The sequence below is a fragment of the Corvus hawaiiensis genome, chromosome 3 (assembly GCF_020740725.1).
Source record: "Corvus hawaiiensis isolate bCorHaw1 chromosome 3, bCorHaw1.pri.cur, whole genome shotgun sequence".
NCBI lineage: Eukaryota > Metazoa > Chordata > Aves > Passeriformes > Corvidae > Corvus > Corvus hawaiiensis.
In genome coordinates, this window is record NC_063215.1 from 25381257 (window position 1) to 25400364 (window position 19108).

At 37.5% G+C, this 19108-nt stretch overlaps 1 protein-coding gene across 1 annotated transcript in view; it reads left to right on the forward strand.

The window, feature by feature from the left end:
* Positions 1-19108, forward strand: part of TINAG (tubulointerstitial nephritis antigen) — a 45741-nt gene that overhangs the window by 20405 nt on the left and 6228 nt on the right. The window contains exons 7-9 of the mRNA XM_048299344.1: positions 4608-4788; positions 5242-5287; positions 10846-10951. Coding sequence (XP_048155301.1) covers positions 4608-4788; positions 5242-5287; positions 10846-10951 — 333 coding nt within the window. The remainder of the gene's footprint in view (positions 1-4607; positions 4789-5241; positions 5288-10845; positions 10952-19108) is intronic.

Genomic DNA, 19108 nt, shown 5'->3' on the forward strand with positions numbered 1-19108 from the left:
TACCTGCCATGGTAAATCTGCACTGCCTGTTCTCTGTCAACTCCTTGAAGTTTGTGTGCCTGGAAATGCCTTCCAGGAGAATGTCAATAACCACATTTTAGATACCATGTAATCAAATCCTGCTGTTTTTCATATTATCAGAATTTTGTTGTCCTTTCTGTTCCATACCAAAATCTGTTTCCTGTCTTGTTTTCATACAATCTCATCCCTTACTCTGCTATATCTGAAACTGACAGACAGAGAGATCTCAGGTGTTCTCTCTGTCGACATTTAATTTTATTTATATAACAAACAAACCATGACAAGAGCAAAAGAATGTCAGACATGATGTTTTGTAGTTGACATGACAGCTTGGGGATCCAGGAGAAGACCTGTCACACTATACAAGTGATAATTCTGCTTTCTGCAAGTGTATCAAACTATTTCTGACCTGACAAGGATTTTGTATTGTTATAGGGAGAGTTTACATCGAGTGCTCCTCTGCCTTTTTCTCTCAGGGTTTCAACACTAAATTGGCTGTCATTTAGGTTTTGAGCAGGAGATCCTTTAGCTGAGTGATTCTACCCAGCAAAAGCCTCTCAGCACCTCAGGGGGTCAGGGAAAAGGATTTCTGCATGAAGAAATGAAAGTCATAACTTGACATTTTAATTGTAAGCACTTTTAAACTGCAATACTTTTCTATAACTAGAAGAGCAGTCCCATTTTACTCAGTAGCTCATGTTTTTGGGAGAGTAATTCCAACTCTTTCTCTCTGGATTGTTTTCTTGCCTGTTAAGAACAGGAGCACAAGAATTGCTGGTGTAGATAAGAGAAGAAATGAGAATAATATTTATGAGCACTATCTCCACAATAGCTGGAGCAAGTTATTTTTAGAGGAAAAGCTGTAAAGAATGCAGCAGTAGGACAATCTCCTAGTCTTCTATTCCCTCTGACTGTTATCCCTGTATGGGCACAACTACCATGAGCCCCATAATAATAAGATTCTTCCTATGGCAGAATGTTGTATTATTTTGACCTTACCGCTGTGGCTAGTGACACGGCCTGTTATGCAGATGCAATTTAAGTATAAAAGAGTAAGCTTTTTCTTAAAAGAAAAGCACGGCAGGCCGAAGCTCTACAGGACAGTTCATTATCAGCCTGGCTGTACCCTCACAGGTGTGAATTCAGTAACATTAAGTTTGACCTGACTGAGTAGCAGTGTGACAGTGGTGTGCTGAGCAGGCTTTCTGACTGATGTAAGCCTGGAAACTTAGAGCCACAGCACCGCAGCTCACACAGCACACCTGTGAACCGTCTTTTCACCTCCACACTCCCAAGTACTGGCTTATTGCTCAGCCTCATGGTGTTCACCAGCCTCTTGCAGCTGATTGTCTTGAGTAAAGAATCTGAAGGGCAGTAGTGAAAACCATCAGGAATTTTTGGAAACTAACTAGATCTCCAACAAATCTCAGCAATCCAAGATTATTTTCTTAGTCACTTATTAAGCTTTTTTGTTGCCATGGAGCTAACTCCAGCATGTACAACATCATTGGGCTATGACAGAACTTTTCCTGCTACCATTTTTATCCCTGATCATTGATTTGCCATCAAAGTACCACATATGAAGGTATCCCTACTTACTTATTTTTATAAACATTTCTACAATCTGATTTTCTTCCCTCGAGTTCAAATGATATTTCAAAATCCATCCCAACATTTCCAGACACAAATAAATACATTAAGGGAAATACCCAAATATCTTTAGAACAGATACTGGAAATACACAAGAACAGCTCTTCTGGATCTGAGCAAGGGTCCATCTAGCCCAGTGTTAAGTCTCTGACAGAAGCCAAGAGCAAATAATATCGAGAATAACAAAAAAAAAAATTAACTTTTTTAATTCACCGGACCAATAATTTAATCAGTTTTGTAGCTAAACCTCATAATCCATAACCTTTTACCTGTGACAATGAAAAAAATTGGAAATTTATGGCATAGAAGTTAGAAGTGTCTTTTGAATGAGCCCTGTCGAATAGTCCTTGCTTCCTCACACTTTCAGGTGACTTATTTTTAGGAATCATTATATTGCAATCATTTTTTTATTATTTCCATACCCTGCAATAGGGAGAAAATACATTGATTTTTTGTGGGGCCTTGTAAATTATCACAGCGGGTGTTCAATGCTGTTTGAAGTTTCCGATGTTTTGATTTCTGGAGTGTGCTTAGCTCAGGTTTTTGACAGATGTTCAGAAAAATCAAGTGCTGACCTAAACTATCCCCAGTGAAGTCAGAAAACTATTTCCATAAAGCTCAATGAAGCTAGGCCAGTGCTGAGACCTGACGTTTTAGAATCACTGAACACCCAATTAACAGTGAAATCTGCTATAAGTGGAGCTGAAACACTGTTTAAATATCACTCTTTCTCTTTATCTTCCTCCATTAATTAAAGAATAAATATGTATTCTATTACTAATTATTATTAATTTTAGGTATTTCAGTTAAAAGCTACAATTTGGGAGAAATAAGTGTTCTTTGAAAGTATCTATTTTAACTAATAAGGAAAACTAAAAGGTTATATTCATCAAGAATGAGGAAAAAAAATTTCATTTTCAGGTAGTATTAAGGTTAGACACTTGAATGCAAATAGTGCTTCTAATCACTACAGGGCTTAATCTGATTTTTACCTTGGTTTCTTGGCAGTTGCAGGGTACGAGGAAGATGTTATTGTTATTAGCCAACTTACAAATAGCATAGTCTAACGTTTAAGATTGTTTTTTTATCTCACAATTCAAACATATAAATCCAATAAATCCACAAAAATTTTCATTAGACTGGACACATAAACATGACTGAAAATTACTTCTGTCAAGAATGTATGGACATACTACAGAGTTTTCCTGGTTGTACCTGGATTCTGCTTGTTTCTAACGTTATTTTTGTATATATGTATCTATATTTGTGCATATAAACATATTCACATCTATTTCTGTTTTTCTTCTGTAAAGAATCTTTTGGCAAGGTCTTCTCCTTGAAGCGTTTTTAATGTTTGCTGGTGTGCTGGTGCTTCAGTACATACAAAATCATGCTTCAGCAGAAAGCTGTTCAATTATGTTAAACATGTCTGCAGAAACTGTGGTTGGTGAAAAGATTCAAACGTGGCTCCTGGTTCAGAGTGAGTGATCTTATCTGGATAGCCACACAGCTCCAGTGTGCCAGTGCAGCTTTTATTGCTTCACTTCTGTTGTACAAATAAGACCCATCCATGCAGAACCTGTGACAAGCCCATTGGGACAGTCCAGCTGAGAGGAGGGGAAAAAAAAATCCCTATCCCAGGAATGAATTTTTCCTCTGTTGCCTCCCTCTGAGGGGTTTCTAAGTACGCCTGAGGAATACTTGATACTAGGCTGTAATTGCCTGCTCCTGCCCTGCTTATTGTCAATCATGCTCTAAGGACTGTATTTGCCCACCTTCTCTGCCTTGCAGGCCTGATTGCACTCAGCAGCAATCCTGTGTTTCTTTCGAAAATCTATCATCAGTGCTGAATGGAATGATTATGCATATAGAGACAGACACATTTTATCAATAATTAGAGATGTGTACATATATAAACCAAAGATTTCCTTCTACCTGGTAGAAGAAACACAGCATAATAAATTAAAAAATGAGCAGTAACAATCTGTGCATGCTTGGACAAAATACTTGCTGTTCCCCACTGGATACCTATGAATCCAGAATACTGTCAAATTCAGAAGGAATCAAAAGGGGTTGTCAGTGACCAGATTGAAGACCTAAGCAATAACAGCCTAACAACCTTAAATTTACTATCCCTTTTCATCTAAGTAGAATTGCTTTTGAAGCTTCTGGATGTATGTGATCTAGTCGGGGCAGAAGGAAAAAGACATTCTCAGATTTTCTATCACCAAATGCTAATGGGAAAATGCCATTTCTTACTCAAAATAGCTGAAACATATATGAGCTCATCTTGTAAAACTCCTGACGACTAAGTATACACTGGCAAACATAGTTATACTCCATATTGTGTAGAAATACTGTTTTCACTTCCTCAGATTCAGAAAGTCCAGTATAATTGATGAACTACCTACATACAAATGCTTTTTATAGGACTGCCTATTTTAAAATATTCTTCTTCAGCAAAATATTTAATTATGCTCTTTAAAAGAAACCCTCTCCTAGGCTTTCATGGCATTAACACAGAAATGTGTATATTGTTTCAGAAATGTCTAACAGTATTGCATGCATCCTGTTTCACAAGCCATTTTTTCTAAAATAAGCCTATTGACAGTATTGGTAATTTATTGATCCATTTCAGGGTGAACTTTCATGCATTGTTAATGAGATGAATATACCATGTGACAAGCGCTAAACACATTTTTTACCCTCTCTTTGGAGAAGGGTGGGGAGAGGACTACTGTAATGGAAACTTAATCATAAATATCATGTATATCAATTGAAGCAAATGCCATCCAGTTGTAGATACGAGTCATTCACAACTCTGAAGAATATTACTTGAAATACACCAGTTGCAAAATAATTAAAAGCTTGAAATAAAATGACAAAAATGTTTAAGCAAGCTTCTTATCAACTCTTTTTTTTAAATACCTGAACAGGGTTGTATCATATGCTTGTTATCCATCGTTTTGGAACAAACACCTGGGGCCATCAGCAGAAAATCGCTGTTATGTGTCAAGTGAACATGGAAAAAACTATACAAATGGGCCATGTCCCAATGCTTTTGAAAAATCCAATCGGTTATACCGGTGTGCCTCTCATTACAGGGTGTCCTCAAAAGTAAGTTCATGACATTCACCTGTTGTCTCACCAATTTTACTCCTTTGGGGCTTGAATGTTATCTGTCATATTTTAATATGTTCACTTAACTTCAAGAATAGAGCAGTGAATTTTCCTTTAGGTTGCCTTTGAATTTTTCTAAGAGTTGAAATTCTTTATAGTTTCTCAGTTGTACATCATCTCTTTAAAGCTGATAATTTGTGGTCGCATTGAAATTAGAGACAGAAAAGAAAATATGCAGTTACAACAGTGCAGTTGTTCTTCTTAAACATGTTTCTGAAGGTTTTGCTAATTTGGTAAACCAAATATTCTCCAGCAGAAGCACAAGTACAATGGTATATTTATACTATACATATGTGCACACAATGATAAATTAGTATGAGTTTTAATTTTATTTAATAAAATGTGTTATCTTCCCTTGCCCTCTCTGTTGCTGCTCTCACCTCCTCTCAGGAAACCGATATAATGAAAGAAATCATGGACAGAGGACCAGTGCAAGGTATGGTAAATTTAAAGGATGGTAACATTATTGAAATAATTAGACTGTGCAATGACCTTGTATCCAAATATTAGAAAACACAAATTCTTTGCCACAATGAAGAAACTGGTCATATGCACTGTAGTTCATCCAAGGACATTTGGTGGGTAAGTCATGGCCCTAAAGGCAGCATGACTGCATCAGAGCCTGTAATGAGTAAAATGACCTTGAGCTGGATACGTTGAAAATTTGGGCAAAATCTGTGTGCAGTAAATCCATGTGCCCTTTTTCATGGCAGTTCTTTGGTCATTGGTGAAATAGCAATCTGTAGCTGTGCAGGTGGAATTAAATGTTAGCTCTGCTCCATAGGGCTGGGGTTGATTCCCCCACTGGCAAAGCCAACTCACCAGGCCTGCTCTCCTCTGAAGGTAACGCTGAACTATATGGGCCTTCCAGCAAATCATTCAATACTGAAATACCCCAGAATTTCTCATTTCAGAGCACAAATGCTCTTGTTGAGGCCTATCAGTTTTGAATTTTTCTGCTGAACTCTGCAATGAAGATCCCTGACCTCTCAGTGGTCAGAAACAGAGAGACTTCAGCATTGAGTAGGGAAATGCAAGAAACTTTTTTTTTTTTTTACCCTGGATACTGTCCATTTGTGGATGGCAACAGCTGAAAATGCAGGTTCCTGCTCACACCCCAGGCCAGTGTAACTAGAGAGGTTGATGGATGTGGGCCTTGGGGTGATGGAGAAAGGTCATAGTGCAGGATGTCTGCTTGTCTTGGATGGCTGGCTGATGCAAAACCAAAGGATTTTACTTCAGGGGACTTCTGCATTTCTACTGCCTTTAATTATATAAGGAATTATCATAATCCTAAATTTATTATTCAGATCGTTTTGACTATTAGATAGAACTCATTTTGGTGCATCATGGAGTTGAAATTACTTCTTAAAGCTTGTTATGTGGGCAGCTGCAATTAATCTGAAGCTCAGACTTAACGGATCATCACTCTTTTATTTTTGTTCTGTCCAAATATGTTTACTCAAGGAAAATATTCTTTCCCGTACTGTATTTGATCTAAATACAAAGACAGTAATTTCTGCTGGTTTTAGAAAATGATAAAAATTAGGATCCTCAAGATAGATTTTCAGGCCTCAAATATTGAGTTCACAGTCTGTGTATAAACATTTTGCTGGATTAATCTGTTAGTACTAAATTTTACACATAAAATAATCAATATTCAGCCATTTTTCAGGATTTAGGCACTCAACAATTCATGTAATTTTTAAAAATTTTAATGCTTTTCGTGTATGAGGTTAAGGTGATGCTGTACGTGGAAAAATCAAGATCTACATAAAGGCATACTCTCTACCGAGAGTATGTATCATTGTGTGAAATCACATTCTGTTTTTTCTTTTGGCTGTAATATGAATTTTAAATGAATCACAATTATGATCCTGTAATTTGTCACTCATTCTATCTTCCCATATTACAAATGCAGCCAGGGCAAAAGTCTAATTTTAAAACCATATCATACTGTTTTTCTGCATATGATCTTCAAATACTGAAGGAGATTTTCCATTATTCATTCACTTGTCGTTCCTGAAGAACTTACAGAGTGCTTAGGGACAGTCTTACCTAATGTACTAAGTAATGTTTAATAGCTGGAAAGCATTCAAGATCCTTTAAAGATCATGATGATGAATGGACTTTGATTTTTGAACATATTCAATGTTAAGAAAAATTATGTTTTTTTAACAACTGTGAAGCAGTAGGTGTAGGAATGTAATTGAAAATTTTGTGTTATACAGCTTCCAAGTTTGAATGACAATTTCTCTCTGACCTACGTCATTGTCTTACATGGTACAGAAACTGAGCAATTAGCATTTTTGGATTCAAATGAGGAAATACTAGTTTTTTTAAGAAACCAATTTTCAAGCAGTAATATTTCACCAATCCTTTGAAAACATTCAAATGGACAATCTAATATTGGCCATTCATCCTTTTTTTTTTTTTTTTTTAATGGGCTTTAGGAAATACTCTGATGATTATAATGCTGAGGTAGGAAAATTATCCTTTCTCACACATTAGTCAGTCTTGATTAAAAGAAAGGCTCACACATTGTTAGCAATACATCAGAGTTTTGACCCCACAAAACTTACAAATTCAGCTATCATGATCTTGGGAAAAATTCTTATATTTACTAACACAAGAAAATTATCTTAGAAAGCATTTGGCTATATTAATTAAGCCCTATATTAGTGTAGGGCTAAACTCTGTTTCCTTTTGTAGCTACTAGTTTTATTTCTCATGTCTTTGCATGATTAAAAAGAGATAAAAATTCCTATGTAAGCATTTTATGCAGGGGAATCCATAGAGGAATCAATCTTTTAATCTGCTGCATCTATATGCATAGATCTGATAAGCTCAGCATGACTGAAGTAGCTCATGCATGAACTACAGTAAAACTTAAGAAAATCGCTGCCTTTTCTGATTCATTAATAATTAATCCATTCATTTTGGGAAATGCAAAGTCTCTCCTATGCCAGAGGGAAAAAAATTAGGTGGTGGACTGTGGTCATCTCGTTCAGTCCAAGTCACAGTATGTATCAGGACAAAGTCACTGAATAAATAAAAATGTCTCAGTCCTAGATCTAGAATTCTCATCATCTTTGTCCATCCTGTACTTCATGCACCCAGACCACTCTAACTCCAAAGACTGTATCATTATTTAGCTCCTGATTGCAAGGTATATACATATACATAGATATATATATTTACATATATATACAAATGTATGTATATGCACACACACGGGTGCGTGCTCAGGCAGTATATATGTAATATATAATCATGGATAAAATTATCTCGCATAAACTAAAGTTATTTTGGAAACACACTTCAAAAATTCCTACCTCATTTTAATGGAAAAAATTTAGGTATGGTATCTCTTCACAGACAAGAACGTGTCTCATTTGGGGCACAAGTTAAATTCTTTGTACTTACAGTTGAAGGCAGCAACATTGGAAGAAACAGATGGGCTGAGTCTATTAATACATGGCTCCATGGCTGGTGTCACAGATAAAATGGGGTTTTTTGACAATGGAATGGCCTAAACATCAGGCATGCTGGCATCAGATGGGACTCACCTTTTGAAGAAAGAAAGGAGGGTCTTTGCTCAGGAACAGGGGGTCTTTGTTGGCAGAGCTTCAACAAAGGTGTGATGGGGAAGGGACACAATATCAGGCTTGTCTGTGGCAAGGTGTGGGATGAGATGCAAAGTTAGAGGGACGGGGTGCTAGTGATGATCCTCTGCCTGTGCCTCTGAAATGTGCTGGCCACTCTGGAACACACCTGAAGTCATACAGAGTTGAGCCTATGACTCCTGAGGGAACAGAAGCCAACAGGGAAACACCATTCCATTCCTGGAAGTGTTCAAAGCTAGATTGGATGGGGCTTTGAGCAGCCTGGTCTAATGGAAGGGGATATCCCTGCCCATTGCAGGGGGTTGGAACTAGATGATCTTTAAAATCCCTTCCAACTCAAGGCATTCTATGAGTCTATTATTTAGAGTTGCTGATAAAGAATAGATTATTTTCTGAAACTGGACCTTGATTTCAAGAACAATGTGACTCACAAATGAAACTACCTTCTCCTGTCTCAGCCTGATGACAGATGAGATCTTTGAACCTCAGTTCTCCCATGGGAGGTATGAATTTTGCAGTATTTGCGTTCAACCTCATTTCTTTCCCTCCCTTTAGCCAAGGTATCAAAACAAGATCCAGGGAAGCCTCTACAGTAATTTTTTGAATGACTTATCCCCTTCACTTCCCCTGTGATACCCTCACCTAGAATAAGGCTAGCAGGAGTGTTCTTCACCCTTTCTGTTCCCTTTTATCATTTTCAAGCTCTCCCTCCACAGGATTCTCTGCAGCTCAGAAACCTCTACAGGTGATACTGTACCTAGTGGTACAGGGACATCAGCAGAAGTTAAATTTCTTGCTCTGTGCACTGGTGGTCCTGGGGACAGAGGGAGGAGGGGGACCTTTGAAAAGAGCTCTAATGGAGTCCTGAGCTTGCATCTAGAAACACAGAATAAAGTTTGTGTATTTTTCCACTTGGTCTGTGGCTATCAATATGTGAGCTCTGGTTTGTCAGGCAGCTCGACAGAAGCTGTAACACTACTAATTCAAAACATTTAATTTTTTTCTGATTTAACTGATATAGCCATATCCCCAACTTGTCACCTAGGAGGCATCATGGCTGTTTAATCCTGTGTATTGCTATCAGCTTACATTTTTTACATTTTTTTATGTGAGTAACCTCATTAACAAAGTACATTCTTAGCCAGGTTTCCTGGGCAAATGGCCTTATTTCACTAGGTTTTGAGAAGTTTTTTCATCCCCTAAAATTTGTGACTGTTTTATATTTTCAGCCAAATGTGATAGAGGTTGTAAAGATAGCTAATTTCCTTCAAGTTTATGAAAATATTCAGGTAAGAAAAAGAAATTTCAAAGTGTGCCAGACAGAAAAAAATGACTGCATGAGCTCAGTTTACTGGATACTGCAGATCTATACCAGGCACATGTTAGAAATAGTGCAACCACTTAAAAAATGGTCAGTGAAACTTGTACTTTATGGGACTCCCAAGGTGCAAGACTTTAGGAAATTGGATTACACTAATTCTCATGTTCCAAGCTGTGTGTCAGTTAAAATCATAAGCTAAAAATAAGCTGGAATTAAGATTCTATTTAATGTTTCTAATTCACTGGAATTTAAAGGTAATGTAGACCTGAAAAGTATTTTCATTTCTCTGGATTTGCTAGCCCACCATAAAGCAAATAGAACTAAGGTGGCAGAACATATGTCGAAAAGAAACCCAGAATTATTTTCTTAATAAACAAATAAATGATACTCCTAAGAAATAACAAATAGGCATAAGATGCAACTTGTAATCTTCATTCTCTTGCGTAAAATTTCCAGTTCATCACTCTTTCACCTTACATTTTTATGAAAAAAAGGAGTGATTTTTCCCACACTTTTACCTAAAAGTCATGATTTATACATATACAGAAAAACTAGTTTTCTTTAAGGACATTACTGTGTATTTGACGAACTTTAGGTTTCAGAAAAAGGCATGTCACTCCACCATATTTCACAGGCTACACATTTTCTGTTAAATGATTTTCTTGAATATGCAGATGCTACTCAGAACTGAGTAGTTTGTACATGAACCTTGAGGAGATACATTTTATTGAATTGGATTTCAAAATTTATGTAAGCCTTCACGAGGCAATGTTTCTTCTTACTGTATCGGAAGAAGTCAATGACAGGGAGTTTCCACAACATGGAAAACCAAAAAAAATTATAAGAGACCTTTGAGAGAGCTCTGTTGAAGTATTTCTGTTGTTTTGCTCACAACAGGGCACTTCTGAGAAATTGATGCTTTGAGATTAATTACAAAGTACACTTAATGCAGTCCAACACACAAGAATTTCACTGGTAAGATGCAAGGAGCAAAGAGGAATAGAAGTAATGTTTGCTGACTGTGGTGATTTTCCTATTGTTTTTCAGCGATAATGAAAGTGTATGAAGATTTTTTCCTTTACAAAGAGGGAATATATCGCCACTCCCAGAAAGCAGGATCTAAATGGAAAACTCATTCAGTCAAACTCCTTGGGTGAGTAAAGCACATTCTTTTACCCTTTTTCTCTGCCATTCATGGGTGTAATAAAATTTCAGTGACCAGTCTGGAACCCAAATATTTGACTGTCACAGATGGAACACTGCTACCTCCCAATATAAGGCTGCCTTGTCTGAGAATTTTAGAGAGTATTGGAAAGAAGTGTAGACCCATTGTCTCTTAATCTACTCTAATATTGGTTCAAAAACTTCAAATATAGTGTTTATAGAATAAGCCATTAAACCCCATATAAATATAGAAAAGACCCACATACACACACACACACACAAATATAAATAAAAATACTTTTTGGGTATTCACAAATATTCCAAGTACATATCAAGTTGTGAATGCAAATAGAAACATAAAAATTGACAGTGACCTCCCAATTAAATGGTATAGCTTACTGGTACAGCAGTCTGGGCTCTCTGTGCCTTGAATAGAAATAAAATGTTGCTGAGATGCTGGTGATTTTATTTGGGAAACTGCTTCAGAAGCGTGTGTGTAGTACACCAGTGGATTTCCTCTCAAATGTAGACCAGGGCCACTATGTTAAGAAGACAAGTATCTAATAATGCATATGCTTGAATTACTGAACACACCACGAGGTTTTATTCTTTGACATGAAGGGAATATGAAAGGATGAATTTATTAAATCAGCAAGTGCGTACACAGAAAAATGACTGGGGAATCTCATGCAAATATTTTATTGGTGGTCTAGAATATCATATAAATAATGATTCCGTGCATGCTAGGAAGATTACTGAGAGTATCTTCAACAAGTAGTTCAAGAAAATAAAGTTGTGAAATAAGGTGCATTTTGTGCTTGTGGTCTTAGTGAAGATGTCTTCATGAAGGGCATGGAAATGCATATAGCTGTGGAAACTGCTGGCTATGAATTACAAGAGTGTGCTTGATAGTGGCATAGAAGCAAAGAGAAGCAGCAGGCTTATGAAAGATCATCCTTCATACTGCTTCAAAAAAAGTATTGACTCAGCCTAGCAGAGGAAAAGCTCCTGAATTATGACTATAGAAAATATTGTGAAGCAATGAAAAAGAGAAACTGGAATTTAGTGTAGAAAAATGGAGGGCTGAATTAGGAAAAGATGTTTATGGAGAACAGATGGTATATGTTGGGTTTTGTGTGTTTTTTGTTGGGTTTTGTGTATTTCAGGTATATTTGAACAGCCATGAGAAACCAATAACATTAGACAGTAAAATTTGCAGTGCAATTTGGATAATTTAGCTCAGGGATGAGCTGCTGTGAGGCTGTGAGTTCAGGGGTTGGAAGGGCTGTGAAGCATGCTTGGCGCAAGCATAGGTGATGACAACTATTCCCTAAGACAAGATGCTCCACATTTGTGCAGAATAACCTACCCAGATGAGTGACTATGCAAGAATGGCACCAGCAGACAAAGTGATGGCTGAGGAGAGAGAGAGGAGAAGATAACTAATGTACCAACTATATGCACCAACCATATGAAGTTCAACAAGGGGAAGTGCCAGATTCTGCACCTGGGGTGGGGCAGCCCTGGATGTATGGACAGACTGGGGAATGAGATGCTGGAAAGCAGTGCCTCAGAAAGGGACCTGGCCAATGGCAAGTTGAATATGAGTGAGCAGTGCCCTGGCAGCCAGGAGGGTCACCTGTGTCCTGGGGGACATCAGGCACAGCAGCACCAGCTGGGCAAGGGAGGGGATTGTCCTGCTCTGCTCTGCACTGGGGCAGCCTCACCTTGAATATTGTGTGCAGTTTTAGGTGTCACAATATAAGAAAGATATTAAACTATTTGGGGACATCCAAAGGAGGGAAATAAAGATGTTGAAGGGCCTTGAGGGGAAGCCATATGAGGAGCAGCTGAGGTCTCTTGGGGTGTTCAGCCTGGAGGAGACTGAGGGGAGACCTCATTGCAGTTACAGCTTCCTTGTGAGGGGAAGAGGAGGGGCAGACACTGATCTCCTCTCTGTGGTGACCAGTGACAGGACCCGAGGGGATGGCCTGGAGTTGTGCCAGGGGAGGTTTAGGTTGGATATTAGAAAGAAGTTCTTCATTCAGAGGGTGGTTGGGCACTGGAACAGGCTCCCCAGGGAAGTGGCCACACCACCAAGCCTGACAGAGTTTGAGAAGCATTTGGACAATGCTCTCAGGCACGTGCTGTGACTCTTGGGGTGTCCTGTGCAGGGTCAGGAGTTGGACTCGAAGATCCTTTTGGGTCCCTTGCAACTCAACATATTCTGTGATTCTGTGTTTCTATGCTGAAGTGGAAGCTGAATTGAATGGGAACTGACAGGCTGTGCAAAGAAAAGATAACAACCCTCAGGCAAGGAGCTACTCTGAGCAAAACCTGAGTGCCTTGACTGAGACACAGGAATGTGCTGAATGGTCACTGCCAAACACAGAGTAGAAGGAAAGATGACTGGTCTCATGTACTGAAGAAGGACATAAGAAGTGAAGGAAAAAGAAGAAAACTGAATATGATGTTATGTAGGAAACCTCAGACTTGTTCAGGATTTAATATGGGGAGAATGCATTTTCTTACTAACACATTTACTTAATTTGAATATTCCTGAATGGATTCCAGTGTATCCAACAATATAAAGAGTTACCAAGCCTTGAATTGTCTAATGCACAAATGTTGTGGCCTCCAAGACTGTGCTATATAAAAATATTTGCAGAGCTGTTTAATAGTAAAAATTGAATTAGATCTTGACAAGTTGGAGACTGTTGGATCCCTAGGCTAGGTGTTTCTAGCAATGATAAATCCAGCCATAAAATATAATTCTGCATCATGAACTCTAAACCACTTTTTTTTACATATTTCAATGTCTTCAGGATTAAGTCATCACTTTTTAATATCATTTATTAGTTTCAATGAATTTGAATGCAAAATATGTGTTGTGGGTATAAGTTCTTTGTCACTCATATATAGGTTGGGAGCAAAAGAAAATGTAGACACCTTGACCTAAATGAAAAACTCATGGGAATCTCCTCATAGTTGTACTTCAAATAAAAATAGTGATGAATAGTTGCATTTTGCTTAGCTGAGATGGCTCCTGGAGAGACAAAAAGGAGCAGAGACATACTGATAGATAGGATAAAAAATGCAGTTTTGTGTGGGTTGATGCTTATTTTAGGCTCATTTTTATTTATAACCCCTTCCATAAAAGAGATTCAGTATGTGTAAAGGGCATCCATAATAATGACTGACCCTATTAAGTTGATATTTGTAATATCTCAGAAACATTTTTGAAAGTGCCTTAAATTGCCCATGAACTGTACAACATATAGGGTGATAGAGTGATAAAATGCAAATACATTTTGGTGAAGCTTGCAAGAGCTATTTGTACAAAACCAGAAATGCACATATAAATTGCCTAATTGATCATTGGGCCAGAAGGATTTTAAATGTTTAGATTCACTTCCCTTGTTCTGCAGCTTGAAATTGCAAGTTATTTTCTATCATTCAAAGGCTTATTTATAAAATCAGCTCTGACAGGACTGGGAGTCTGTTGCAGTGGGGTCTCCTGCAACATCCATAGACAGCGAGGCCCATGGAAAGAAAAAGGGAGTGATTTTTGATAGAAGTTTCAGAGATCTTTATTTTCCAGCCACATGGCCAGGGGACTGCTGAAGAACTGAGCAATCACAGGACAACCAGGGTCCTCCCCGGGCAGGGGAACACAAAATCACCAATGGGGAACAGGATTAGGATACGTGTGACCAGGGAGCAGGGAGACCCCGTGCCTAGGCCATGCCTCTACCCCAGGGTCCCCTCTCCCAGGACCTCATGGCAAGGAGGAGGAACCCCAATAGGAGTCTATCTCCATTGAGGTACTGTGTGACCTCAGGTTCAAGGAGAAAATATGAAAACACGGAATAGCATGGAAGGAGGAGGGGAAAATGTGGAACAGCCAGGCGGAGGCTGTTGCGGGGAGCAGAGTGTTTGGGTTTGGTCAGTCTCTCTAGACAGTGAAACAGGGCTTTCAGTAACCTGAAGGCAGGATGGACTGACCCACTGATACTTAGAGAGAGCAGGATCTCTCAGGCAGCTTCTGCGTCAGTATTCCAGACACAGAGAGGTAAGCAGAAAAAGTGAGTAATGGAGACTGGGATACATAACAGCTAAGTTTTGACTTAGAAAAGTAAAATCCCTCATACATACCTCAGCATGTTTTCCTTTATCTTTTATAGCTATTCATCTGCTCTAGCTTGAGTATCTAAAGGTGAGCTGAGTTGCTTTGTTGGATCTGATTTCTCCTTGTAGACTATAAAAGAATTTGTGGGATAACATCACACTTAAATAGCTAAAATGAAAAATTCTAGATTAGATTACAGAAATCTCACATGCAATGGCATCTTGAAGTTGCTTAAAACCAAAATGACTGGTGCATAATATGCATAGTAAGACAGTATTTTCAGAATATCTTGCATATGTATGTGTGTATGTACGTACATGCATTCATGGATCCGTACATACACAATTACAGCTCTTAATGACACCAGAATGAAAATAAGTTAAAGAGGCAAAATGAAACTGCAAATGGCAAGTGGGACTAAGAAGGACAAACTATTAGTTTGGTAATTTTCATTTTTTCATCTACACTCTGTTATTTTAAGAAGACTGATGGATGAAAAATGACATATGAAACCATCATTTTAATCTCATGGTCTCTTAATAAAAAAGGCTAAATTCACATCAAAGATGAACTTGGTGGTAGATTTCTTTCAGATCTGTGCATTTAAGCTAGGATTTCTGAACAAACCTGTCATATCTATTCTATACTAGATTCTCTGTAAATTTGTTTGTTTGGTTTTTTGTTTTGTTTTTGTTTTTGTTTGTTTGTTTGTTGATTGGCTAGGCTTTTAAAATTTCTTCTTTCTACTCTTCTGGCTTTCTTTGTTCCATCCAGGAAAAGAAATGTAATGTCCATAGGAAAAGAAAACCTGGGGCAGATTTGTTGGTATAAAATGCCGTAGTCTTTTTAGTAAGGAAAGTACAGTTCAGTAAAGGAAGTGCTTTGGATGGTAGCTGTGGTTCTAGTTCAAACAAATCTCATTTCCAACTTAGTGAAGTAAAGTATCCATCATGAATGTTTGCATTGCATTGCATTGCATGAATGTTTGTTGAGACAAATCTTCTCTCAAACTTTTATTTCTGAGTCATTTTAGTATCCATGCCAAACTACAATATATGATCCATACCTCACTAAAAAGCATCTGCTGAAGCCCTGACACTGAAAAATCCAGGAAGTCTCAAAAGCCGGTGCCTTTGGCTATAGTTAAATCTATGGACAATCACCTTAAGGCTTGGAGGAAACAAGAATAATATTACTAAAAGCCTTGATAATCTCTCATGAACAAGATAGATTTTCAGATGCTTGGAAGGTGCTCAGAATGAAAAAAGGCTTTAAAAAGAGGACACTGAGATGTGCATTTGCTGGAAACACATTTCCCCTCTATTTTAATTAGCAATTCACAGAAAGATTTAAATGGAATAATGCAGCAGATTAAATGGCTTAGCCAACTACTAAACTGAAACATCTATGCCCTGAAAAAGCATTGGTTGAATGTTTAACACAAAAAGCCATACTAATGGAGATAAAATTAATATGTGAGGCAAAGAGCTTGTGGTTTACTGTTGAGGGGACAGCCAGACAGAGCAACAGCATTCTAAGATTTAATACACAATTAAATGACTCACCTATGCAAAGTCCAAAGTCTTAACTACTGTTAGTGATATCTGGAGTTTTGGCTTTGGAGATGTTTTTCTCTATATTCTTCCCTTTACTTGCCCTCACTCGAGCTTACACTCGGAATAACTACAAACAAGTAACATCTTAAACCACCAAAAGTTGTGACCCAAACCCTTTTTTTCCCAAATAAAGAAACCTGGGCATGAGTTCCCTTTTTCTTTCATGGAGAAAAAATAATTACTTTATCATTGTCAGACAATCAGCGTCAGGTGTTATAGTTAAAAATTAAACAGCAACGCTCAAACGTATTTTACAGCAAAGAGAAATACATGAGGAGATCATGGGGAAAAGATACAGTGTCTGATGATTCATGCAGTTAAATCCATGAGACTGTCCCCCATACAATTCATTACAGCACATCTGTGGGATCTGTGGGAGTGATTTAACTATTGGCTCACTGACTCAATTTGACTCACCTCTCATGTTGAAAAGTCTAGGCAAAACTATAATTTCAAATTCCAGCAACCATTTTCTAAGAAGCTTTCTCTTGTGGTGAACATTAGCCAGTGACCCTAACCTTCTTATTTTTAATACAAGATTAGGAACGAAACTTTTGTCTAATTGAGTAGATAAAATTGCTAGTTTTTGAAATGTACTAGGCTTTTGTGATTCAGCACTAAGAATAGGACGTGACACACAAAAGTTAGACTTTTTTTTTCTCTGGTAGCATCATGACAGTTATACAACCAAGTCCAGGGAAGAAACTGAGAAGAGAAGTTTTGGACTGCATATATTTCTTGCCAGCAAGCAGTTTAAACCCTTGGTTAATACAAAGCATTGACTTCTACTAATAACACCTAATCTGCAGAAATTAGCCTGAGATCCAAGATCTGTCATTCCTCTTTATTTTTAATGCCTTATTAGATTTCAGTTCATATCTTCAGTCCTAAGGAGTGAGTTTGTGTAATATTATTTAGCACACTCTTTAGAAGTCTTCACTGTATTTGCTGCTAAGAGCATTTTACCTATAAAAGTGACTGTAAGCACACTTGAACCTAGTTTCTGTTATCTGCCAAAACACCTTGGTTTTGAAGCCACTGCTGATACACCTTTTTTATTGTATTAGGTTTTATTTCCAGTTTTTTATTATTTTATTCAATGATTTATTATCAGCTTACTTATTTCCTGATAATTTTCTTTATGCTTTTCTTGTGAAGTCCACCTTAATTTTTGTGGTACAATATATTGAAAAACAAACTTGGAAATGTTCAAATAAAACCAATTTCCATTCTCTGCAACACTACTGAAACAGTCTTTGTATTCTAGCTTTTTAACTGTCAGGCAGAGTTGGATACTCAGGGCCTGCTTCTACAGAGCTAATATAAAGGAAAAGTTATTACTGAAAAGGACAGCTAAGGTGCCTCTACTTTATAAAATTGTACACAAAATTATGAAAATAATTTTATATAAGACCACAAGTACTCATTCTTTTATCCAAAAGAGCAACATAATTCTTTTTACAGTAATTTTGAGCAGGTTTCCTTTGAGTAAATGGAAACATATTGCTTAGTTTTTTCTCCTGAAGGGGACTGAATACAGTTTTGTGAAATTACTTTTTTTTATTCAAGGTTATTTTTGATTGAAGATTGTGATAGTTTCTTTTAGAAAAGCTAAGTGGAGTATTTCTTGCAAAATATTTTTGCCACAGAGAAGAAAACTTCCTTTTAAAAGTTATTTTCAGTAATTGATAGACAGACCTTCTTAATGGTTTCTTAAAATCTCTTCTTTTTCTTCTTAATAGAAATGGAAAGTTTGGATATGAAATGGTGTCATGATTTAAGCCCAGCTGGAAATTAAGCAGTCACTCTCTCAGCTCCTTCTGTCTGTCTCCCCACACACCTCAGTGGAATGGGGGATAAAATCAAAGTAAAACTTGTAGATTGAGATAAGGACAGTTTAATAAATAATGTAAAATACAATAACAATGGCAAGTGATAATAAAAAGGGAAAAAGAAGTGCTGTAAAATGCAATTGCTCACCACCTGCTGACCAACACCAGAACCCCCCTTCCTGAACCCGGATTGGATGCGCTTCTGGATAACTTCCCCCAGTTTGTATACTGGGCATGAGTTCTATGGTGTGGAATATCCTTTTGGTCACTTCTGTCACCTGTCCCAGCTAGGATCCCTCCTAGTTTATTTTGAATTCCTCTTCACTGGCAGAGCATGAGACGAAAGGAAAAAAAAGTCCTTACTTAGCAAAACCCAAAACATCAGTGTGTTATCAACATCACTCTCATTCTAAATCCAAATCAAAGCACTGTAACAGCTACTGAGAAAAAGTTAACTCTATTCTAGCTGAAACCCAGATATAAGGTTGAAAGATTTCCTAAGAATATCAAAGGTAGGGACATTAGTGATCTAAAGCTTTGCAAAAATAACCCTAAGAAATTCCCTGTCT